The sequence below is a fragment of the Canis lupus genome, chromosome 28 (genome assembly GCF_011100685.1).
Source record: "Canis lupus familiaris isolate Mischka breed German Shepherd chromosome 28, alternate assembly UU_Cfam_GSD_1.0, whole genome shotgun sequence".
Taxonomy (NCBI): Eukaryota; Metazoa; Chordata; class Mammalia; order Carnivora; family Canidae; genus Canis; species Canis lupus.
The window spans coordinates 6,200,192-6,226,921 of record NC_049249.1 but is presented as its reverse complement, the minus strand read 5'-3'; the positions used below and the strand labels follow the sequence as shown (position 1 = coordinate 6,226,921).

General features: G+C 35.5%; 1 protein-coding gene across 1 annotated transcript in view; it reads right to left on the bottom strand.

The window, feature by feature from the left end:
- Window positions 1-26,730, bottom strand: part of HECTD2 (HECT domain E3 ubiquitin protein ligase 2) — a 71,027-nt gene that overhangs the window by 22,884 nt on the left and 21,413 nt on the right. The window contains exons 3-10 of the mRNA XM_038578182.1: window positions 10,760-10,898; window positions 9,962-10,064; window positions 9,461-9,550; window positions 7,603-7,667; window positions 5,496-5,541; window positions 3,703-3,812; window positions 2,083-2,231; window positions 1,017-1,140 (exon numbers count right to left, since the gene is read on the bottom strand). Of these exons, the coding sequence (XP_038434110.1) occupies window positions 1,017-1,140; window positions 2,083-2,231; window positions 3,703-3,812; window positions 5,496-5,541; window positions 7,603-7,667; window positions 9,461-9,550; window positions 9,962-10,064; window positions 10,760-10,898 (826 nt within the window). The remainder of the gene's footprint in view (window positions 1-1,016; window positions 1,141-2,082; window positions 2,232-3,702; window positions 3,813-5,495; window positions 5,542-7,602; window positions 7,668-9,460; window positions 9,551-9,961; window positions 10,065-10,759; window positions 10,899-26,730) is intronic.

The following is a 26,730-nucleotide window of genomic DNA, read 5'->3' as shown; positions in this document are numbered from 1 at the left end:
AATATCCATTTGACAGAACAAGGTCCTTAGAAACAATTCCTATTTAGTTGAGTGTTCAGATGTGGACTGAGATATGTCTAGAAGGCCAGTCTATGGCTATGGCTGATTCTGATAGAAAGGGTCCCTGGCAGACTGAACCAATTTATAAACTAATTTAGGGTTTTGAGGTTTCTTATATCCCTATTATATCTCTTAAGACTTCTTTAGAATAGACACACTAAGATATCAACATGGTCTGGGAATAAATTATGTTTGGGATACTCATGCTGTTTTAATCCAAACTAGAAGTATGGATATTGATGTAGTATATTAAAGAATTTGGTCAAGTGTTCTGAAAACCCATTCTACTACTGTAATAAATAATTTGTGTGAAGCCCTTTTGCTGTAACTCCCATTCTTTATTTTATATTATGTATAAGGGACAATCACTTTTTCTACAGAATAAAGGAGAAAAGGAGTGAAACGCATGTGTGTATGTGCACATGTGTATGATCACTGTGTTAGAACAGGCATTGGCAAACTAGGGCCCATGGGACAAATACGGCCTACCACCTGTATACAGAAAGTTTTCTGGGACTCAGACACACCTGTTTATTTACATATTGCCTAATGCTGTTTTTGTGTTACAATGGTACACCAGAGTTCCAAAAATATTTACCATTTAGTACTTTAGAGAAGTACTTTTTTTTAGAGAAAGTCTGTGCCCCTGTACTGGATGATAGCATATAGAAAAAGGAGATATAAGAAACTTGCATACTAAGATAGAACCTTTCCCTTCTTAAAAAGATGTTGTTAATCAAACCAAAATCAAATTAACATGTACATAAATTCAAAATGTAAGAAAAAGAAAATGTTTTAAGAAATGTAATGATATTTCAGGGCTGGATATCTAAACTGTAAGTTTATATATAAAGTTATGTACATACTTAAATTTATTTATACAAATTTAACATCCAATCACTATTTTGAATAGTATTTCATTTAGGTAACTAATCAAAATGAGCTTCTGATTGTACCTGTGAGAGTTTCCAAAGCTCTGCCAGGTGTGGTATTCTTCCATAAGATCAATGTGATCCAATGTAGAATTATAGAAATCAGTATAAGGAATAAGGGAAGGATGAATCAAACTGTTTGCAGTATCTGTAAAGATAAATTCTAACAATGATCTTTTCCAACACGTGCATGATTCATTCTAATAAGAACATTTTAATGTTCACCAGATAGTCTTTATCTAAAAATTCCTATTTTAAGCTCCAAATTAAAAAAGTAGTTTTAAAATTGTGGTTCAGGGGATGCCTGGGTGGATCAATCGCTTAAGTGTCTGCCTTTGGCTCAAGTCATGATCTCAGGGTCCTAGGACGGAGCCCTGGGAGTCTGCTTCTCCCTCTGCCTCTCTCCCTGCTCATGCTCTCTCTACCCCCACCGTCTCTCTCTCTCAAATAAAATAAAATCTTAAAAAAAAAAAATGTGGTTCAGATGTAGCCAGTAAGTTCTTGCTTTTATAAAACAACTTGTGGGGATCCCTTGGTGGCTCAGCAGTTTGGCACCTGCCTTTAGCCCAGGGCGTGATCCTGGAGTCCCGGGATCGAGTCCCACACCAGGCTCCCTGCATGGAGCCTGCTTTTCCCTCTGCCTCTGTCTCTGCCTCTCTCTCTCTCTCTGTGTGTGTGTCTCATGAATAAATAAATAAAATCTTAAAAAAAAAAAAAAACAACTTATGGTGGGGATTAGAACAGTACAGAGAAGGGAGTAAACAGATGAGCACCTCTTCACACCACTTTCCTATCAGCATGTTCCCCTGCAGGAGTTCTCATAAATTAATGCAAGTTCTTGCTTTCTTAGGGGACTCTACTTAGCAGGTCACATGCAGCAGATGGACACAGAATACTGTCCAATAAAATGCATAAAGCTTTTTTATGCTTATAAATTGTGAAATCCATTATCAAATATCAAAACAGGAAATAAATTACAACTCTCAACTTTAAAGAAGGTTAAAATTTAAGAATCTCCACAGCACTTTGAGATCTTTATAGAAAAGTCCCTAATATTTAACAAAAGAGAAGATAGAATAATAAAACCTACTAAGTAAAGCCAACACTTTAGATGCTGATGGGATCCACCAGGAACACTTTGTGATAGGTGGAAATTCTTCAGGCTTTGCAGGAAACAGGCGCAAAGAAATAAACTGCAGCAATCTCTCTACCAATTGTTTGAACCTCTTCTGGGATATTCTGGTAAAGATTTTGAAATAATTCCAATCAAATTCACATTTTCTATTTTGGCAATATGTTTGTTAGATATCAAAATGCATTCTGTACACATAAAGTTTTAGAATATCCCCCCAAATTCTATTCCTTTAAAGTTGCCAAATGTTTGAAAAGATGCAAAATCTTACCTGGAGTATTGTTTCTTAAATAAGAAATAAACACCAAAATTACTATAGTGGTAGCATTAAGCATTTCATTTTTAAGGCTTTTAATATTCAGTCAATCCTTGTTCTTTAGACTCAGTATTTGCAAATTTCCCTCCCTGCTAAAATTTAATTGTAACCCCAAACTCAGGGTCAGTGGAGTTCAGTCATAGGCATCTGCAGATGGGCAGAATGGCCAAAAATGGGAGTTGCCAGATATGCATGCTCCCAGATGAGGTGGAACAAAGAAACACTCTGCCTTCTGGGTTTAGCTCTCAGATGGTAAATGAGTATCTTTTACACAGTTTATTTAGAGTCGTGTTTTTCACATTTTTGTGCTTTTTGTTAGTAATTCTGGTGTTTTAAAATGGCTCCCAGCATGTAGTGCTAAAGTTCTGTCTAGCGTTTCAAGCACAAGAGGAACATGAGGTAGCTTATGCAGAATAAAGTTCTTTTTTTTTTTTTTTCAGAATAAAGTTCTGTTAGATAAAATTCATTCAGACATTAGTCACAGTGCTGTTGGTTGTGAGGTCATTGTTAACGAATCAACAACTTCTATTAAATAAGATGTCTTTACATACAATGCAGATAAAATAAGATCATGTATTCATTGGTTGATGGAAATGCTATGACCAACAGCTCATTGGAACCTAACCCTGTTATGTCCCATAGGATCAGTGATTCAGTATTTGTTAATTCAGTGTTAGCAGTGACTTTACAGAACATAAATATGAATAATGAGAACCAACTGTCTTTAAAATTAATTTTGAAAATATTCCCTCTAACATTTTATCAAAAATGGAGAAAAATCATTGTGTATGGGAGTGTACTTCTATGGAAAAACAGACTGTTTTTTTAGTAAGTTGATATTGATGGCTACCCTATATTTTATGGTGCCGTCATTAGGTAAGGAAAAGGTACTATGGAAGTAATGATGAACAGGAAATAAGAAGACACAAATTGAAGTAGCAGTATCTGAGAAAATCCAGTCACCACCTTTGTGACATATGAAAACCACTGACAGGAAGGTGCTGTGTAATAAGCTAGAGCTGTGGACAGAAACTTGAACAACAGTCTGCACCAGCAAAATGGTTACTTGCTTTCAAAACAGATGTTTAATTATCTTCTCTGTGGTACTAAGGTATATGTTTATAATTGGCTTTGAATATGGTTAAGTAGATCATTTCTAAAGACCTGAAAACATTTAAATATATTTTATTATAAAATAACTAATATCAAACTTGATACTGTACGATTATAAGAGTTCTTATTAATATGATAGAATGATTTACTTTTTAAACCAGTGAACTAGGAAATGATGATCAGCTTCCACTAAGGTAGCTATCTGCCGTAGCAAGTGAGCATAGATGACATACGTAGATGTATTATTAAATTGAGGATTCTGAAAAAGATATTAAAGATAATTGTGTTAAAATTTTGTTAACATGTAAAAGGAAAGACACTAAGCTTAATGAGCTAAGTGGTAAATTCGGAAACTAAATTTGAGACTATGAAATACTGGGTGAAATCCTAAAAAACAATAATCTATTTGTTTAATTATTTAATTAACAGAGACTTTGATTTTGGCTGTGGTATAGCAGAAAGAGCATGGGCTTTGAAATTAAGACAGATCTGGGTCTGAGGGCTGATTCTACCACTGCAGGCATATTCCTTAAAGTTTGATTCTCAATGTCCTCATCTGTAAAATAGGAATGATAATATCTATCTTATTTCTTTTAAGTAGTAAAAATAAAGTGTATGTAAGGCACCTTGTTCCATGGTAGTCACTATGATCCAATTAAGCAAACAAACAAAAAAACCTAGTTCTTCCTTGATTAAAAAAGAATGCTAGAAAAATGAAATAAAAGCTGGTTGTGAAACTTTTGCCACTGTGAAATGAATTCGGTGCATGTCTTACAAAGAATAAGGAGAGAACCACATCACAGCTTCTGGCAGCTTTCAAATGTCAAAGGGACACAGAAGGAATGCTTGGAGTCTCTAGTTACATCTCTAAAACCTATACTCTCATCACAATGTGTATTTCAGAATTTCCTGGAAAAAAATCAGTATTACTGAAAAATAAGCTGTGGGAATTAAGCACCATCTATTTTTCAAAACTGACTTAGTGGCAAGGACAAATTCAAAATCAGAGTACCTCCAGCTGATAGCCTCACCTAGTGGTGCTCATGAGAAGGCATCATGGGCAGAGCTTACCGCTGACCCACAGACTCGCTCACAAAATCCAAACTTCAGCTGTCATTTCTCTAGCTTTTACTGTCTACATAGATGTCTGTTCTTTTAGTGTTGCCTTTGTCCTTCCTATTTCTCCTTCTTATATCTCTCAACTACCTCTTGTCTATTTTTCTCCTTTTTCTCCAATTTTTTCTCCTTTATCCCCCTTCTTTTATTTTCACCATGCATATTTCCTTTTACTGGACATAATATTAAACTGAACTCTGTATCTTATTTTTCTTACCTTTAAGTGAGATAATAATATATGCAAACACCTTTTGTAAATTGTAAAGACTAATACAAAAGCAGTATGCTAGTTATGTAATAACATACTTCTTTCTCAAAAAAATAATACAAACTAAAAATCGCTTTTCATTTGTTTGGACCTTTTTATTTGTATCTACAAATCTGTATCTTTCAAGAGGAGAAAGTTCATCACCTTTCCTTCAGCAAACATAAGCAACCACCTTGATTTTTCCATTGAAATGTAATGTAAGCAATTATTAAAAATACCTAGAGAAGTTAGAAAACTACTAGTTGGGAAATAAAAGAAAGTTCTGGAGCCCAGTAAAGCTAGTTAGAAGAAGGTGATTAGAGGAAGAAAAGGTGCTTTCATTCTGCTTATTCCTGAATACCACAGCAGAAAGGCAAGAACTACATTAAAATTTTAATCCCAAATATAATTTAGCTTCTCATTGTTTATCTGTTATAACTTTCATGCTCTAGTAACACTATAATCTAAAAAATATCAATAATGTTGCAAAAAAATAATACCTAGCACTTGGTATCATTTCCCTTAACACATGCATAGATTGAGATCTCAATTAGACAACTTTAGTTCTTGCTTTCTTACCTGTAAAAGTATAAAATATGCTCTAAGATCATCTTTTGTTCGTGGACTGTAAAAGAAACAAGCATAATTGCTTACAGATTAGTATTTAATCTTATGGCATCTAACAAAAAATGATCAGCACATGTTTTTGTGAGAATTCAGTTGGTAAAAGCCAAAAATGAGACTTAAGTTAATATGTATAATTACTGAGACATAGAAATATATAGATTCTTCTGTGCTTATTCTTGGCTGGTTCAGAAGACACCTAAAAAGTGAATTAAGTAGGGGCGCCTGGGTGGTCCAGTCGGTTAAGCATCTTATTCTCAATTTTAGCTCAGGTCATGATCTCAGGGTTGTGAGATGGAGCCCTGTGTTGGGCTCCACACTCAGCATGGGGTCTGCTTGAGATTCTTTCTCTCTGCCCCTCCCCCTGCTCATGTTCTTACATGCTCTTTCTCTCAAATAAACAAAATCTTAAAAGAAAAAAATGAATTAAGTGGGCTATAACATTTTATAAGGTAAATATCAAGACTAACTCAGGAAAGAGTTGAAAGCCTGAAGAATAATCAACAATTTTAGAATATTTATATTTTTGTTTTAATAAAGGATAGTTGATAGCTTAAAAATATTGATGAATTGAAGAAAGAAAATATGCTTGTGTTTATACATCTATTTCTGAAATGATATAGAAAAGTCTGCAAATCAAATCACACTGTAAATGCATCTAGTATGTTTCTAATTAAATTTGAAATTAAATTCGTATTTGAATACCTCTGGGAAGTAACTAATATGTAATCTTTTTCCATATTAATCTGGATATTCACATTATCAAATTTGACCAAGAGTTGTTGTTATCCTCAAAGCTGCCGAGTGTTTCTTTCTTGCCCTCTCAGGATCTACTGAATACCCTTTCATAAATACTCTGAAGTAACTTCTTGAATTAAAAATGGTTCACCTCAAAACCATACAATTTAAGGAAAATGCAAATTTATTACAATAATGACAAATTAGGAAAAATACTGTTAAAAAATCACATGAAACTACACAGTATAGTTTCAATTGTTTTAAAAAGGTGACTAGAAAAAAGATGGCAAAATATTGACATGTTTACTTTTAAAAAAAAAATACTAGTAGTGCTTTCTCTAAATTTTCTGTAATAACCATGAATTTCTTTGACAATCAGAGCAATGCTATTAAAAAAATAGGGTACATTTAACATTTAGTAATAATTTTAAAAATTTATTTGAAAGAGAGAGAGAAAGAGAGGGAAAGTGCATGCATGTGAGTGAGGATGGGCAGAGGGAGAGAAGCTCAAGCAGATCCCCACCAGAGTGTGAAGCCTGATGTGGGGCTAGATCCCATGACCCATGAGATCATGACTTGAGCTGAAACCAAGACTCAGGTGCTCAATTGACTGAGCCACCCAAGTGCCCCTTAACATTTAATAATTTTTAAATGGGGCTTAATATTATATTTAAATGGGGCTTAATATAAACATTTGAATTATTATTTCTTTGGCTTTGGTAGAAGCTATTATTTAAGTTATACGCTACTTAAATAATATTAATTACATTGCTCATCATTCCTTATATAATGATTCAAGATTTAGTTCCAGAAAAAAAAATTTCAGTAGCCAAACTTATATTTCCTTATATTAGAAAGAAGAAAAATTTTGCTCTAGCTACTAAGAAATCCAAGGCTAAATTTAATGTCCATATAATTTAATTCTAGGTTACTGATGTAACTATCCACCCCATTTTTATACCACACATATATCTGTACATAACAAATTTTATATACAATTTTAAAGGATTCACAGATTCTGTGAAGCCCACCCTTTATGGAGCCTTCTGAGAAGTCACAAATCTCAAGTTAAAAAGTTTTGTCATAAGTGTTTTACAGGGTTTTTTTGGTCATAAATGGTTTATAGTTTCTTTCTGATCTGTTTTTAAATCAACTAAAATCTGAGAGTAAAAAAAATATATATTATAAATATATATTTATATATATATAAATTGGTATATATTTATATATACCAATAAGTATATACTTATTTATAATACATATATATATATATTGTTTGGGACATAGAAATTATTTATATTAACTAAATATTAGGTAAAATTACCCTTTCCATTCTCGTAATAAGCTGTTAATGATTCCCTTTAATACTGTCTTCTGAATGTCTTGAGGCTACGGACAAAAGAAAATAATAAAAAATCAGGATTAGGTACTTAGGTGACTTTTATATGTTATTTGTATTTACAGAGCTGTTTTAATAACTAAAATAAGGCTTGATGACTGAGGACTACCATTTATGGCAGTATGATTTTCACATCTAAGCACTAGAGCACCAATGTCATAAGAGTACAATGAGAATGCTCCCTGAGATGTGCTGTGCACAAAAAAACCCTGCAAAATGTATATGGTGGCCCTCTGATGGCCAATCAGTTTTATATAACTGAAAAAAATTTCACTTTCCCTGGCTTGGCAGGATAAAATCATGAACACAAATCAAAGAGTAGCATGTTTAACAATAGAACACAACTGCATATATTTAAATAAATTTATTACTACCATTAACAAGTTACAATTAGCAGCTAAATCCACAATTCATTATTAAGTGCAATAAAATTATGTTCAATAAAAAATACTATTTTTATCATAACTGGACTTGGAAAAGGCATAAAATAACATTCCTATATAGTTTAATAATTCAAATATTAAAAGAAAAATCTTATTTCCATTTTAGAGAGTTTTCCCCTTGTGTTGTAGCTTTAATTTTTTAGTGTCTATAAAACACTGATATCATTTCGAGCCAAAAGAAGTCAGACAAATGTCCTAGGAATGGAACATTTTGGGTCACAGTATATATACATGCTTAGTGTTAGTAAATAACGTCAATTCTCCAAAGTGGTTGTACTAGTTTATACTACTACATCACGGTATGAAAGTTCCAGCTGTCCCACAATTCATGGTACTTAAAAAACCTTTTACTCATTTTGAATGGATGTGTAATGTTATTTACATTTCTCTCATGACAATTGTTATTATGTAGCTTTTCACGTATTTAATAATAAGTACAAAGATTAGAAATAAGACAAAGATACTATTACTTCTTTCATGCAAAATGATACAAGAGATTCTAGCCAGTGCAATGAGGCAAATACTTATATCTATCCATCCATATATGCAAGACAGAAGGACTGAAGAGGTGAAAGTCTTATTTTTCACAAATGATAAGGCTGTCAATACAGAAAATCCAAATAAAATGACTGATGAGCTATTAGAATTAATGAGTGAATTTGGCATGGTAAATAAAAATAAATATATGAAAGTATTTCTATATCCTAGTAATTAGAAAATGAAACTACAATAGCATAAAAAATTAAGTATTAGAACTAAATGTAACAAGATATGTATAAGGTATTTATCCAAAAATTACAAAGCATTACCAAGAAAAACTAAAGAAGATCTAAGTATGATTGGAGAGATATACCATGCTCATGGATTAAAAAATGTCAACTCCTCATAAATTCATCGACAGCACTGTAGTTCTCAAAATGTGGTCTCTGGGAACTTGTTAGAAACATAAATGCTTGGGCTATATGCCAGACCCAATGAATCTGAAACTCTGTATTTTAAGAAGCCCTTCCTGTATTCTGATACATACTAAAATTTGAGAACCACTATAGATTCAGTGCAATGTCAATACAATCAAATAATTTATTTCCTTTTGCTGACTAAATGAAGCATGATTTTATTTCAGCGAGCTTTCCCAAAGAAGGACTAGACATAAAAGTATTTTCTCCTTAATTCTCATTTAATAACAAAAAAGTCTAACTTTTGAGAATTCCAACTAAATTTACTATAAAATTATATAATTAGGCTACAAGGTGATTATTACAGTATTTGTGTGGCTGCTTTTGAAATACAAAAGAGACAAAGAACTATAATATTTGCATTTGTTCATAAATAGTACTTACAGTATTAAGTAAGGCATCATACACAGCATTCACAAATTTAGCATTAATCCCAGAATCTTCAATGGTATTAAATGAGGCGGTGGCATCTTTCTGCAAATGCAATTAATAAATTAAGTGTATATAACATTTAAGGACTGTTCTTAGTAATTTTGAAACATAACCATTACTTCACAATTTCTAATATTTTTTACAAGGATGATGAAAAAGAACTTTTAGGCAAAAGGCTAGAAATAAAAATGAATATATAAGAATTATTTTAATCAGTTTGTTTTTTAAAACTAAAAGAATGGAGTCAAACTTCATCATTAGTACAAACACAATCTTTGAGATAACACTTAAGTAATATTTATTTGTGATGGGTATAATTTCAGAAATTAATATATACATATGTTTGTTAAATAGCTGCTTAAGTCATTATTAGGTAGAAAAAGAACTAAGTTATCATATCTTCTTTGGAAAATTTAAAACTAAAACTGAAAAATGTGTTTTATGTGTTATTACCTTAAATGCAGCATTTAGTTCTGGGAAAGAATCAAATGTTGTTAGATAAAAATCATGTACTGCTTTCCAATCTCCTGTTGACTTAGCTTTTTCTACATCTTCCCTAAAATGAAAACATACATTAACTATAACAGATAGAAATATTATTCAGATAAAATAGCATTACTTCTTTAAAAATAAATGTCACCAAATATGTAATCTGAAACACTGAAGCTGAATACAGTATGTTCCAGTTAATGTAAATATAGTTTATGAACTTATAATTCTTAAATAGATGATATTAATTCAGCTTTCCATTCACTTGCTCTTTAAAAAGGTCATTCTTGACATGCTCCTTACAATTAATACTTTTCATAGCCAAACTTCTTGAGAGATTCTGTTTACATTCTCTGTCTCTACTTTCTTATTATCACTTAGTCCTTCTAGTACCCATTTGGATTATTTTTGGTAGTCACATAGCTTTTACAGTTTATGTGTCACATAGTAGATGAAATTGTATTTTTTTAAAAAAGGAAACATTATTTTATCACCACCTTTACCTCCTTTTGTCTGTTTTAACTCATATTCTTATTTAGTGTTGTTTCTTTTGCTGCAGCATTAGCTACCCCTTACCGGTTATTTATATATTTATTTTCACTTTCAACTTGAGATATCCAATCTTTTGTATCTTCACTCTTGACCAAGGCCTTATAAAGAGCCGCAGGTTCAATCAATTTCTCACACAAAAATATTAAATGATGTAAAGTACTGGCATGCAGATGACTGTATGTCTACACATAACAGTGAGCTGAAACTTACTGAAAGTCTTTCATAGTTTTGGGCTGGCGAGGAAGGACAGGTTCTGGAAGAACTGGGGCCTTTATTTCAGATGATAATGGGTCTACAGAAATGCGCTGTTTTTGTCTAACATCAAGGCAAATTGATGGTAGGTCTCTCACTGGGAAGTATAAAAAAAGCATTCAATGTAATTTTTAAAAATTTTTTTATTGATTCATTCATGAGAGACACAGAGAGAGAGAGGCAGAGACACAGGCAGAGGGAGAAACAGGCTCCATGCAGGGAGCCTGATGTGGGACTGGATCCCAGGACTCCAGGACCACACCTTGGGTGGAAGGCAGGCACTAAACCGCTGAGCCACCCAGGGATCCCCCATTCAATGTAATTAATAGTAAAATTTTTCTAAATCATAAAATGTCAGGCTAACTCAACATGAACAGAAAGCAAATGAATTATTTGGGATTGCATTCCCCTTGAGATCATATAACAGAAAATCTACCACAGGGAAGGGTACTTACTGAAGGCTCTATTGCCACCAGTCCCCCCTAACCCCAACTTCATCCACAACAGATATTAGGCCATATCTTATATTAAACATTATCCAGAGGTAATGTAAAGTTTCTTTCCCTTTTTCCTTTCCCAAAAGTTGTCTTCCAGGAAGTACTTTAGTAAGACTCAATGTTTTTAGTGTTATTACCTTTCTGAATATAAGCAAACCATTTATTTACATTCTCTGTAACTATTGTAGTTTTTGCCTCTTTAAAAAAATCAATTTGTATGACATTTTAATATATTTTTTTGTTAAATATTTGCCAGTTTACCCTTTGCCTTTTTGTTGCATTTCATAATCTTTTAATTGGAAAGAAAATAAATACAGGGGATCCCTGGGTGGCTCAGTGGTTTGACGCCTGCCTTTGGTCCAGGGCGTGATCCTGGAGTCCTGGGATCGAGTCCCACATTGGGCTCCCGGCATGGAGCCTGCTTCTCCCTCTGCCTGTGTCTCTGCCTCTCAATCTCTCTCTCTCTCTCTCTCTCTATGTCTATCATGAATAAATAAATAAAATCTTAAAAAAAAAAAAGAAAATACAAAAAAATCTCACAGAAGGAATCTATGGCTTAATGAGTTATTATAAGATAAACACCTCTGAAACCATTGACCAGTTGAGGAATAGAGTCTTACCAAGTTCCTCCCTGCTCCAATTATCCAGATGTTAGACTCTGCCTATTTTAATTTTAATTTCTCTCAAATTTTTAGCTTTCTTCATTTCTTTTTAAATTTTAAACATTTCGTTCATCTTCTAGTTCTCTCAAGGCATTCTCTGGTATGTGTGTTTGTTTGCTTTTGTGTTCTTTCTGGTTCATTTTTAAATTCTAAAAAATATTTCTAATTGTTTCCTTGTAATTTTGATTTTATCACTATATAATGTCCCTTTCTCTCTCCAATAATTTCTTTGTGCTAAGTCTGCCTTATCTGATATTAATACAGCCATTACTATATATATCTTTTCCCACCCTTTTACTTTCAACCTGCCTATATTATTGTATTTGAATTGAGTTTCTTATAGACGGCATATAGTTAGGTCATGTTTTTTAATCTACTCTGCCAATCTCTTTTAGTTGATGTATTTTAGACCACTTACATTTAATGTAACCTGGCTATATTGATTCATTAGGGCTTAAGTTTGTCATTTTATTTTTTATTTTCCATTGGTTTTCTTTTTCCTATTGTCTTGTGGATTACTTGAACATTTTTTAGAATTCCATTTTGATTCATCTGTTGCTCTAAATATATTATATATACATAACTTATCATAGTCTATTGGTGTTATCATTTTATCAGTGTAGAAATTGTACCTATTACGTTTCTTCTTCAGTTCTCAGTTTATAATTATTAATTATCCTTATTCTGTAAGTAAGGGGGTGTTTCTCCCTGGCTGCTTTTCAAAGGTCTTTAGTTTTCAGAGATTTAAGTTATCATATATCTTGACATAGATTTCTTTGGGCTTATCCTGAATGTGGTTTGCTCAGTTTCTCAAACCTGTAGGTTTAGGTCTCTTGCCAAATATAGGAAGCTTTCAGTCATTTCTGAGTACTTTTTCAGCTTACCCTCTTTCTACTGTCCTTCCAAGACACCAATGACAAGAATGTAACTACTTCTGTTATGGTCCTGCAGGTCCCTGAGATAATTCATGCTTTCTAGTCTATTTTCTGTCTATTGCTCAGATTGGGTAATTTCCATTGTTCTATATTCCAGTTCATTTATTCCTGTCTCCTCCATTCTGCTGCTGAGCCCATCTACTAAGCACTTTATTTTGGTCACTGTATTTTCTTAATTATTAATACTTTCAAACCAATAGAATAGGTGAATATTTTACATATTCTAAATTCTACAATAGTGGAATGTACATATGTAGAATTTTAATTCTATTCTTATGTAATCAAGATACATTTTTGAACTAAACAAACATAGCTATATCAATCATGACAGTAGTAACGCAGCTATAAGGTATTTCCTTATCCGCTCTCCCAATAAATATCTATTCCTAGATCTATCACTAACTTCAATGAACTAAGATAAATTTCATTAGTGTTAGGGCATATTTTATACTAAAATGTCTTTCATATTAGAAGATACTACAGAGATGCCAATTTCTTATAATTAAAAGCGATGATTTTCAAATTTCACAATATATCAGAATCACATAGAGAGCTTGTTAAAACACAGATTACTAGGCCCTTCCCCAAAGTTTGTGATTCAGTAGGTCTGGGGTGGGGCCCGAGAATTTGTATTTCTAACATGTTACCAGATGATGGTGATGCTGCTAGTCTGAGGGTCACACTGAGAAACATTGTTCAGTGGTAAGAGGAAAGAACCATGGTGCTGACAGTAAAAACATTAAGTTTCTTTCATTCACTTCTACATAACTGATTTTTATATCCTTTATTAAGTATGGAAATATCCAATTTCTAGTAATTTTTACTTTAGGCACATATTGGACAGATGTTTAATTCATTAGCAAGTAAGATTAGATATCTCTACAAATGATTTATTATGTTTGGAAATCTTTATTAAGAAAGAAAGGGCATCTCAGCAGCAAAGAAACAGATGATAGTCTCTTCTCTCCAACACTAGTCTTGTTACTATTGTCTTGAGGCTCCTCTACAGTTTCTCTTCCTCTTCACCAGGCTTACCCTTTCCTATCCCTTCCCACACACCTTTCCCAACCTGGCTATAAACACCCACTATTAGATACACACAGACTCATTCAAATATAAATTAACTTATTCACTCACAAGAGCATATATACACATTTTTATACCCACTCATTTTTATTAATACCATGCTGAGGTGGAAGAAGAGTGAAATTTTAGCAAGAGAATTAGATTTTGGCAATGCCTGAGAGTGGGAAGATTCTTACGTAAGAGAAATAGTAATGGTAAGGCCAAGAGGATTATAGGGTGAGATTAGAACCAGAGGCCCAGACAGGATTTATTTTTAGGTCAGAAGGTAACTTGGACTGAAAAGTAATACAGAATGCTAAAGTACTATGTAAATGGAACTTGAGTCAGAAAGAAAGGCAGATCATTTGCTCACATTAGTGAATGAAAGCCAAACTACAGGATGTGACACTCAGCTATTAAGAAAGGAAGAACAACAGCTCACAGCTGCTCTCATGTCCCTAAATATCAAGGCATTGTTTCCAGAGACAAGCTTTCAGTCTGTTCTCACAGATGGTTATTAAAATCTAATTCAAAAGAGAAAATCAATAAATGTAGTGATGTGAGATTAATTAAATCTCAAACTGATATTATAAATGGAACAGGCAATTCTTTGTTCCATCACATACAGGTTTTTTTCTGCAACATAGAATACCGTAAATTCACTGAAAAAAGCCAAAATATATTTATCAGCGAAAACCTGTCATTTTGGTTTCATTCAGCCAATACTTGGGAACACTGTGTGCTAAATTGATAAGCAGTAATCATTTTCCCTTGCTTTTAATATAGTGCTGCCAATTTTAGTTGGTTGCTTAGAAACATTAAGTAAAACACTTGAAGCCAGTGCAAGAAGAATAAGGGTTCTAGTAGAAGCTGAAAGTATATAGAAAAAAACCATGAAGATCATAATACAACTGTGTATGAGAGTGTGAGATTATCAGTCAAATTTTGCCAGCCAACTCACTGTTTTCAAGAAGCTATCAGAAGCTGACTCTGGTTGAAAACTAGTAATATGTGGTTTTCCACAACTGTAGTCACCAAAATTAAGACTGACATTTTAAATTGGCCACATGATTAGGACACTGAAGATTGTTCCCCGCCATCTAGCACAGATGGCAATGACAACATCACAGGTAAACAAGAGTCTCTATGGAGGTTAGGTGTTCGTTCCTTATCCCTCTATTGCTGGAAAGGAAATATTGTTTTAAAAGGTTTGCGGCTGGTGACATACTGTTGCAAAATGCTATACTCTACGTTTCATCCTGAATTAAGTTATAATTAAGTAAATAATAAATAAGTAGTAACAACAACAAAAAAAGCACCAGCCTTGGGAGTAAGGGGCTTGGTCCTGTTGTTGGCTAGGTCACTAACCTTCATAACCTTAGATAGGTCACTGAAATTCCTTAAACCTCAATTTTGACATTATAAAATGAAAGAGGTGACCTAAGTCTGTTGTTCCCAAGACTCCAAAGAACTTCAAGGGCTACCTCATGGGACTGGTAATGGCGGGTATGTTTACTTAGAGCAGTTCAGCTTTCCTCTGTTTAATATAATGATGCTCTAAGAAAAATTTTACTTTTCAAAAGTGTTTTGCTATGAAAATAAAAAATAAAAATAGGTTTGAAAACCACTAGTTTAATAATCTCTAACTTCCATCTTTACAACTATTTAAGAACAAAATGGGTAGGGCTTACAAACCAATCAAAAAAGTTAAAATTCTCTATTAGAGTGAACTATATGAAGACATATAATAGAGAAACTGAAGCAGCATGGAAACTTACCATGCATAATGTCATCTAAACGCCTGATTTTAGTTACGACTTCCTATCCCCACAACAGGGTATAAGAAAAAGTTCTAAAATAAGAGTCAAAAGATCTGGGTTCTCTTTTGGGATTTTACGTTGACATGATGCAGTCATTTTAAGGTCAGTCCATAAATTCTTTTAGATTCCTCTATGAAAAGATGGAGTCTAACTTTTCTCCCTTGGAATATGGGTCAGCCTTAATGGATCCCTAACTAATAAAAAAATGTGACAGAGTGATGCTGTATGACTAGGTTATAAAAGGTAATAAAATTTCTGCTTGGCTGCCTCTTTTTGGGGTGCTCCACCTTGGAATTCAGTCACCATGCTGTGAAGAAGCCAAGCAGTCCATGAAAAGGCCAGCTGTAGGTGTTCCAGCTAGAACCTATTTAAAGTTTAAGGCCTATAGCCAGTATCAACCACCAGCATGTGAGTGAACAGACTTCATGGGATTTCAATATTGTAGAAACCAAAACAAATAAACAAGAGCAACCTTGAAGAGTCAGAAATCATGCAGGGAGGGGAAAAAAATGTAGAAACCTATCACTAGACTTTCAGCCAGAACTACCATCTTCTAGTAATTTGCCAAAATCATCAACTCATAGGGAAAGGGGAAAGGCACCTGCTATGTGTTCTCTAGGACTTTTAGAAAACATGGAGTTGTTCCTTTGGCCACATAGATGCTAATCTACAAGAAAAGTAATATTGTCGCCACCAAAGGAATGGGCACTGTTAAAAAATGAATGCCCCATAGATGTTACCATGGCAAAACTGGAAGAGTCTACAACGTTACCCAGCTTGCTGTTGGTATTGCTGTAAACAAGCAAGTTAAAGGCAAGGTTCTTGCCAAGAGAATTAATGTATATATGGAGCATATTAAGCACTCAAAGAGCCGAGATAGCTTCTTGAAGTTCATGAAGGAAAATGATCAGAGAAAGTAGGAAGCTGAAGAAAAAGGCATTTGGGTTCAACTGAAGCACCAGCCTGCTCCACCCAGCAAAGCACATTTTGTGAGAACCAATGGAAAGGAACCTCTGCTGCTGGAACCCATTCCCTATGAATTCATGGCAGGATAAATGTAAAGAACAACAACAAACCCCCCAAAAACCCCTTGAGACTAAAATACATGCATAAATACATAAAATAAAAACCTATCACTAACTTAGAGGGATAAAACACAGTACAATCAGGAAACAAGAGGGTTCTATAAAAAATGAAATATTTAGAGAGGGGAGAAAAAAGAATTCCTATTCGTTAAAAGTATATTAGCAGAAACAAAATATTTAATAGAAGGGTTTTGAGGGAATGCCCTTAAAATGTATAGCAAAAGCATAAAGAAATGGAAAATAGAAGTGAAAAAAAATACGGAAATTAGGAAATTAGAAAGTCTGGCTTTTGAGTAATAGGAGATCCTATTACTCAAGAAAAGAGAAGCAGATGAGAGGAAATCATCAATGAAAAGTTTCTAGAAAATTTCTTGGAATCCAAGGACATGAACTGCTAGATGAAAAAGGCCTACCAAACATGTTGCACAAGGGATGAAACTAGACCCACACCAAGTCACAGCTCTGTGCAATTTTAGAGAAAGCCCCAAAGCAACAAGATCATTCTATGTATGTATGCATGTATTTTAATCTTGAGGGGTTTTTTGTTTTTGTTGTTGTCCTTATACAAAGGACCTGGAAAGTGAGAGCTGTACCCCGCACACACTTAAACAGAATGACCCAAGAGTGAGTCATTTTGATGCCTGCCAACACCAAGATCCTGACTACTTCTGTACTCTTCTTTTTAAACTGAAGATAGAAAGAAGAGGTGAGCCCAGCCCAGACTGTTATCTGTACTTTGGCTTGTCTTGCCAGTGGGGTGATGAAATCCCTGGTCTCCATTTCTTGCTGTGCTATCTGAATCAGCTGAGGGCACTCCGGTCACCTCAGGGCACTTTAACCTGGTACTCCTGACAGATGGAGGGGTTGTATTTCTGTCTGACATCTAATACATACATAGTCCAACAAATCACAGCTCTGTCAGACATGCTTTGTTCCTCTGGACTCACTCATGACCTTGCTCACTAACTTCCCCAGAAAGGAGTCATGCATTCTTATGGAAGCTGAAGCTAGATCTGACTCAAGAGACTGTTCAGACTATCATCTCTTCACCTAATAATGGGAATACTGTCCCTTAAACACCCAAAGTTTATGCTTGCTATTCCATTTTTCAAAACTAAGCAGTGTGTGTATGTGATTACATATATAATTTAAGCAGTATATTGCTTATAGCAATGTATAAAGACAGCAAAACTATTTTTTTTTTAAATCACAGGAACAGGGATCCCTGGGTGGCGCAGGGGTTTGGCGCCTGCCTTTGGCCCAGGGCGCGATCCTGGAGACCCGGGATCGAATCCCACGTCGGGCTCCCGGTGCATGGAGCCTGCTTCTCCCTCTGCCTGTGTCTCTGCCTCTCTCTCTCTCTCTCTCTCTCTGTGACTATCATAAATAAATAAAAATTTTAAAAGAAAAAAAAAAAATAAATCACAGGAACAGTAGTTACCCCTGGACAAAAAGGTAGGGCAATGCAACTGGGTGGGTTCACAGAAGCTTGTAATGTTCTTTTTCCTAATTCGAGCACTAAGTTCATGTGCTTTCCTTTTATTACTAAAACCGTATACAACTGTTGATTCTTCTATATGTGTGATGTTTCAAATTTTTAAACATTTGTGCAATTACTCATGAAATAAGAGAAAGAAAACTGAAACAAGAGAAAGAAAACTCCTGCCACCACAGCCCCTTCCCTACAACTTAGCTGCCCATAATATTATCACATTTACTGAATTTCATAAGGCATGAAACTGAATACTTTTAAATGCTTTTTTTCCATTTATCCTTACAGCCTTATGAGGTAGCTTCTTTGTTATGCTATGTTACAGACGGAAAAACAAGCACAGAGATCTAACTTTTCCAGAATCATCAGTTACAGAGCCAGGATTCAAACCCATCTGGATAAGTTACACCACCATGTTTTTTCCACAATCAAATAATGCCAAATCTTCCACCATGTATAAGAACAAGTAGCAAAACTGAACCCTAAATTTACATGGAAGTAGGACTTGGTAAACTATGAAATATCAAAACAAAGCTCAACAAGGATCAAACAAAATCACTATGTTAGAAAATGAACCCTTTAAGTCACAAAACTTTGAAGTAGAGGATATTTTACAACTCATAATACTCCAATTCCTCATTCTATAAATGAGTAAATGGAGGCTTATGAGGGCTAAGTGTAATGTCTAAGATCGCAACTGACAGTTACTGGTAGTAATTAGCTCAAATACTCAGTTCTTATTTAATATCATAATTTACAATGTGTGGGTATCAGACAGGTAATAAATGAGCTACAAACTGAAGGATCCCTCTATCAATTCAGTATTTTTACTGCTTTTGACTATGTCAGTAGTGGCAGGCAGGCAACTGAAAACAGGGAGGCCAGAGTGATTAGTCATAACAGGTGGTGTTTACATCATTGTCTTTAGGGTGATTTTCTAAACATTTGGCAAAAAATAAAATTGAAGGTGGGAGAGAGAAAGGAAGAAAGAGGGAGAAAAAAAACCCTCTGACTCATAGGACTTTAGTCACCAGAGCCAAATATATTGCAATATTTTCATTAGTTTTTTGAAGATGTACTTTTTACTTAGTTTAATGATGTTTATGTTTGTAAAACTGCAATAAAAACACAGGTGAAATGTTCTTTACAGATCTAGTTATAAAAATATTCAAAAGTCCTTTTTACAAAAGGTTACCTCTAGTGGAAAGGATGCCTTATACTGGATGTATCTTAGAGAATTTATTATAGAGAAAGGTCTAACATTCCAACAGGGAAAACTGACCAGAAACCCAGATATATTTCCTCGTTTAGTAAACTATCTGCCAAGTAAAGACCCTATGTACCACAGAGGCTAGAACCTGAAGATACACAGATGAATTAAAAACTCAAGGAGACTGTAGATGCATTTACTCTCAGACCCAACAATTCCACTTTTAGGAATATCTTAGAAACACAAAAAGATGTATGTACAGATTCATTCACTGTGGCATCATTTAGTAAAAGAATGGACACAACTCATTTCTTTTAATAGGATTTAAAAATTTTATTTATTTATTTATGATAGTCAGAGAGAGAGAGAGAGAGAGAGAGAGAGAGAGAAAGGCAGAGACACAGGCAGAGGGAGAAGCAGGCTCCATGCACCGGGAGCCCGACGTGGGATTCGATCCCGGGTCTCCAGGATCGCGCCCTGGGCTAAAGGCAGGCGCCAAACCACTGCGCCACCCAGGGATCCCTAATAGGATTTTTTTTAAAGATTTTACTTATTTATTCATGAGAGACACAGAGAGACAGAGGCAGAGACACAGACAGAGAGAGAAGAAGGCTCTATGTAGGGAGCCTGATATGGGACTCGGTCCTGGGACTCGAGGATCATGTCCTGGGCCAAAGACAGACACCCAACCGCCGAGCCACCCTGGCGTCCCTCTTTTAATATGATCTTATTAAATAAGTTATAGTATATCTAATACAGTGGAATTATAAAAAAGAATGACGGATCTCTTTATATACCAATAAAGAAAAAAAATCCAGATGTACTAACTAAAAACAACAAGGTGCTGGACAAGGCATATACAGTTATCTTTTCTTTAAGAAGAGGTGGGAAATGAGAATGTATATTTGCTTTCATTTGCATAAAGAAACACAGGAAATAATAGACAGCAGAGAAGAAGGTAAAGATGAGACATCTGAAACATATTTTTAAAAACAGTTTCGACTTTGGAAACACACAAGTGTGTCACCTATTCAAAAAACTAACTTCAATATAAAAAATAAAAAGGATAGGCCTTTCCCTCTCCAAAATAGAGGTTTAAGAAGCCTAAAAACTGGTAAAGAGACATGTAAGTAAACAAATAAATGCAGCAGGGTACTCTAAGTTCTTGATAGATACATTTCTCCCATAGGCATAGTTAGCAAGAGTCAAGTCCAATGTACTTACTCTGACCCAGGGGAAGGATTTTGGAGATTGAGTCTAAAATCAGTTCATTCTCCACAAAAACCTGGAGATGGGGTCATTTGAGGCTTTGTAGATACTTCTTCTAGGGTAAGATTCCTAAAGCAGCTATTTCAAGACCTTTTCATCTTCCCAGATGGCAAGTCCTGCGCTGAGTTTCTTCTAACAGCTTGCTTCTCTGTCTGCTTCTAAAGTTGCTCTTGGAGGAACTGTGAAAACTCTCGGGTACTTCACCTGTGTAGAATTGCAGGACCCCACCACGCAGAGATCCAACCGCCATTTGAGCTAAAGACCACTTTGTTTTTCCCTGAGCTATTTCAGAATGGTAAAGATCATGATCTGCATTCCTCCAGAGTTAGGCAGAAAACTGCAGTGCTCACTATGTCCCATTGGGGCTCCTCTAGAGCAAACTCATGAAATGCACTGAGCTGGGAGAGGAACAGTGTCCCTGAGGTAAACGTCAGAGTTCCTGTCTACTCTTTTCTGAATTATCAGGACTGCAAAGACATTATAAAAGATATGGGGAGAAACTGCTTCACCTCTTCTAAAGATATTCTGTGCTATTTAAAGACATTTAAAAAAATGTTTATTTATTCATGAGAGACACAGACTGAGAGAGAAAGGCAGAGACATAGGCAGAGAGAGAAGCAGGTTCCCGATGTGGGACTCGATTCCGGATCCCAGGATCATGCCCTGAGCTGAAGGCAGGCTCCCAACTGCTAAGCCATGCAGGATACATTAACAGTTTAGAAAGAAAGATACAAAAGAATAAGAGAATGTAATGCTAATCCCCTTCCACCATTACTTACCAGTTTATATTGTTTTTCTGAAGATGTATCATCCCTAGCAGCTGTTGTAGTAGGTAAAACTCCTACACTTCTCTGATCTTCAAAAGGACAGCCAACTCGACAGGCATACCTAGTCATGTGATCTACAGGGAGGAAAGGCATCCCTCAGCTGTTAGGTAAACCCACGCTGGGCTTTTGCAGCTTCTCTAATACCACTTGAAGATCAGATGGGGAGACAAGCTGTTAGAGAATACACAGCATAGGTCCTGCTACCAGAGAAGAGGGAGGAAATGATAATAACTGCCAAAGATGGTACATCTTTGAGGAAACAATCTAACTGGCAAGTAAAAGAGGCTTTCCAAAAGATCAAGGAGGTATAAACATGCTTACATTTAGAAGACTGAGTCTAATTTCCCATTCAATAAAAGAATTCTTTCTGCAACAGCCCTGACAGTTCCATAGTGTATGAACTCCAAGTCACACCTGAATCCAGGTGGCATCCAGACGAAATAGCTAGAAGAAGTTAACACTAGGAGTTCTAATGAAGTAAAAGAAGTGTGCTAAGAGTCTGCTTCTCGAGAGTGGTGTAAACACATACTCCAAGTTCAGATTGGGGCTGATTCCAGATTCCACAGGACTGGCACAGATGAGAGGGAAACAGACAAGTGGTGGGAGCTCAAACAGACAGACCATATTCAGAGTCAGTGCATCCACCCAAGGAGAAGGCAGGTAGGTTGTGGGCAAATACATTGGTTCAGACAGCAGGATTTTGGTACAGACAGAATAGAATATAGGAATCAGAGTGGAAGCAAAGGCTAATGAATTTGAACAACAGTCCAAACAAAGAAGGTTATAGCTATTCATGACTTTCTGACTACCATTCTCCATAGCAGACATTTCAATGTTCTTAAGATTCTTAACACTGTTGTGCGCTGAACTGTGTGTCTGTCAAATAAATAAGTTTGAAGATATTTTGAAGTCCTAAACTCTATGACCTGTGAATGTGACCTTATTTGGAAAAAGGGTCTTTGTAGATGCAAACAAATTAAGACGAGGTCATACTGGATTAGGGTGGGCCCTAATTCAATGATTGGTGTCCTTACAAGAAGAGGGCAATTTGGACACAGACATACAGGAGAGAATGCCACGTGAAGACAGAGATAGCAATTGTTGAGAGGCATCTACAAGCCAAGAGACACCAAGGATTGCTGGTCATCACCAGAGGCTAGGACAGAGGCATGGAACAGATTCTCCCTAAGAACCTTCAAAAGGAACCAATTCTACCAATGTCTGGATTTCAGACCCCTCCAGAACCATGAGAGAATAAAATTCTGCTGTTTTAAGCTATCAGGTTTGTGTTCTATGTTATAGCAATAGGAGGAAATTAATACACCCTCCAAGGAGATTAGTGAATTCAAGGCAAGAAGAAGTAAGTTTCCTACTTCCATTTCCTCTTCCTACTTCCTCTCTTCCCTCTCATTCCATAGTATAAGAAGTGCTCTTCTCTCTTTGCTGGAGCTGACAACTTAACCACTGTGGTTTGCATTTTTTCTTTGATCCTATCCTCATACCACTTCTCTATTCTACTAGTTTGTTTTATTATTCTATTTTCCCACTGCAACTTTAGTCTCTCCATCTGTATTAGATCCTTTCCCTTGACCACACTACTCTGCAAGATCCCGCTTTTCTTTCAGTTCAAGCTAAGCTAAATAAAGGCAGTCTACACTGTCCCTATATCCTTGCCACTAATCTGTCCCCTAACTTTCTACAACTTGAATTCTTCTCATACCATCCTATTAAAACTGTTATCTTAAAAGCACCAATATACGCATTAAACAACAAATCCTTGGCTTTGTCTCGGTGCTTACTCATCTCATCGGTGTTCTCACTTAGCAATGACACTGTAGACAAAATCCTCTCCTGTAAATTTTCTCGATTTTTTAAAAGATTTATTTATTTAATGTAGAGGAAAAGAAAAGGGTATAGGCACGATGCAGGAGTTGGGGGAGGGACAGAGGAAGAGAATTTCAAGTACACTCCTCATCAAGTGCAGAGCCTAACGAAGGGCTCCACATGGTGCCTGACCTCATGACCCATGAGATCATCACCTGAGCTAAAACCAAGAGTCAGATGCTTATCTGACTAAGCTACCCAGGCACCCCTCTTTTCCCTTGATTTCCAAGTCACAGCACAACATGGTTCTTTACCCTCTTAAAGGACTCACTTTCTTTTCTTTTACCAACTCTTTTAATGAAGGCATTATCCAAAACTACCTTTGGCTCACTTTTCCTTTTTCTTTGTCTGCCATTCATTAGCTATATAAGTTCCTGAAGGACAAGTCACTTAAAACTCTCTGTGGCCTAAGTTTCCTTGCCTTTAAAATGAGAAAATAATTCCAACCTTTGGCTACTGTAAGGACTAAATGAATTCATATATGCACAGTGCTCATAACACGAATGGCACATAGTAAGAACTACATGAAGTTGCTGTTGTGGCTGCTGCCTTTATTGCTTTGGCACAAACACTCTGACAGCTATTTCCTCTGCCTTGAGTTCTCTCTTTTTTTACTCTATGCAATAAACACAGTTGACCCTTTAACAATATGGGGGTCAGGAGTACCAAACTCTCGTGCAGTTGAGGTATAATCCATGTATAGCTTTTGACACCAAAACTTAATTACTAATAGCTTACTATTGACTGGAAGCCTTAATGATAATATAAACAGTTGGTATTTTGTATGTGTATTATATACTGTATTCTTATAATAAGCTAGAGAAAATAAAACAGGAAAATCACAAGGAAAATACATTTATTATACTGTATTTATTGAAAAAAATCTGCATATAAGTGGACCTATGCAGTTCAAATCTGTGCCATTCAAGAGTCAACTGGTCAACTGTACTTGCTAAGAACCTCTAATGGACAAGGTAAAAACTGCTTAGGGCCTGCAAAGATTACAAAGGTATTTATTCCTTCATGGGATACAGTCTAAGAGATTACAGTATTCAAATGATAATATGTAAGACTAAGTGACTGATAAGAAGTAATAACAAAGGAAAATCTAAATGGAAAGTCAAAGAAGGGAAGAACTATATCTGGTTGGGGAGAATCAGCAAAGGTTCAATAAAGAAGTAGCATTGACGGATAGGATCTGTCAGGTAGAAAAGAGGAGAGAGTGCATTCCAGGCAGTGGGAATAAACTGGCAAAATCTCTGAGGTAAGGTATGAGGCATCCAAGAGAACAGCTGAAATATAAGTTATATGTAGGAGAAAAGTGGGAGATAACATTGAAAAGCTGTCATATTTTGAATGTCCTTGAGTGTCAAGGTAAAAATTTTTTATTTAATTTTGGAAGCATTAGGGAGTATGAAGATGATGTAATTAGAGTTGTATGATTAATGTGATATGATTAATCAGGCAAGAGAAACAAGTCAATCAGGAATTTCCTCTGTCAGATAGAGGAACAAAAGTTTTGTCAGAAAATGTGGATTGAATATTGGTTTGGACATTGGACATTTAGCAGTGACCTCAGCCAAGTCATTTACCCTCTCTGAACTTGTTTCCTTACAAAATAGTGTGGTAAACAGAAACTAAGATGGCCCCCATTAGTCTCAACTTTTTCATGTCCCATCAGGATTACATTACATTACATGACAAAAGGACTGTGCAGATATAAATAATTAATTGGTTGACCTTAAAACAGGGAGATTATCCAGGTAGGCAAAACCTAATAACACAAGACCTTGAGAAGCAGAGTTTTCTCCCACTGGTTGCAAAAGACAAAGTCAGGGAGACTAGAAGCATGAAGGGGATTCAACACAAGGGCTCCTGCCACCAGCCTTAAAACAGGAAGCGACAATACTCCAAGAGGCTCTGTGAGTGGACGTGGCAGACTCCAAGTGGTCTTGTTAGGAGCGGAGAACAGCCCTGCCTGATAGCCAGCAGAGGTTCTGCCAGCAACCTGAAGATGCTTGGAGGAGGATTCTTTCCCAGAGTACAGCCCAGCCAACACTTTGTGAGATCTGAGTAGAAAACCCAGCCACACTCACCAAGATCTCTGACTTAAAGAACTATCAGCTAAGAAGTGGGTATTGCTTTTAAACCATTAGGTTTGTGGTGATTCGTTAGACAGCAATAGAAAACTAATACAGCAGGGATTCTAATATCTACTCTATTTTACGTGATTGTTGCGAGACTCAAAAAAATGTATATACATAAATATAATTTATAGCTGTTTTCCAGTTAACATGTCATTTCTCTCAACTCATCAAATAGGCTCAATTTCTTTATTTCTTTAAAGGTACCACAATTACAGGCTTGTTTTGTTTAGTTGTGGGTTGGGGGACTGAAATAAAGGGCACTAGTGCCTCCTTGGAGGGAGACTGAAGTGATAGAATGTGTGTGTGACTGTGTGTGTGTGTGTGTGTGCGTGCGCGCACACTGTGAATGTACAAATAAAGGAAGAAAGAAGTTATCAAAGGCAAAGGTTGATAAATGAAATAATGTAAAGATGAACTTGCAAAAGCATAGAATAAGTCTAGCACTAGCATGGAGTGTCACCTGAAAATCTGTGTGAGAGTAATTTATGCCACATGCAGCTTATGGACACAAGCAATTTACCAAAAACTATGTCCTTAAACATTTCTAGGTTTGTTTTGTGTCATTTGGATGCAGGGACATTTGAAACTTTGCAGATTTGTTTTGTTATAGGCTAGGGGAACTTAAAATTATGCAAGTAATGGATGTTTCCTGAGACAAAACAATACAGAGCTGTATGAAGAAATAAAGCATATTTAAATTCTACTTTCTTGAGGAAACCATAAAACTGATTAGTGGGCATCCTTCCATACCTCTTTATATGCTCAAAGAAGTATAAAAGGTTTCCTCACTCTTAAAAACCTGGAGTCATATTGCACCTATTATGTATAACTTGTGTTTTTCATTTTACAGTGTACTGTGGGCATTTCTCCTAGACACTTTATACACGTATCACATTTTTCGTAACCAGGCATAGTACTCCAAGCTACTCATTCATAAAGTGCCAATTTTCACACTCCCTAGACATCACAGATGCAAATCCTTTCATTCTCTGCAACCACAGAGGAAAATGTTAACTTATTGTTATTTGTACTTTAA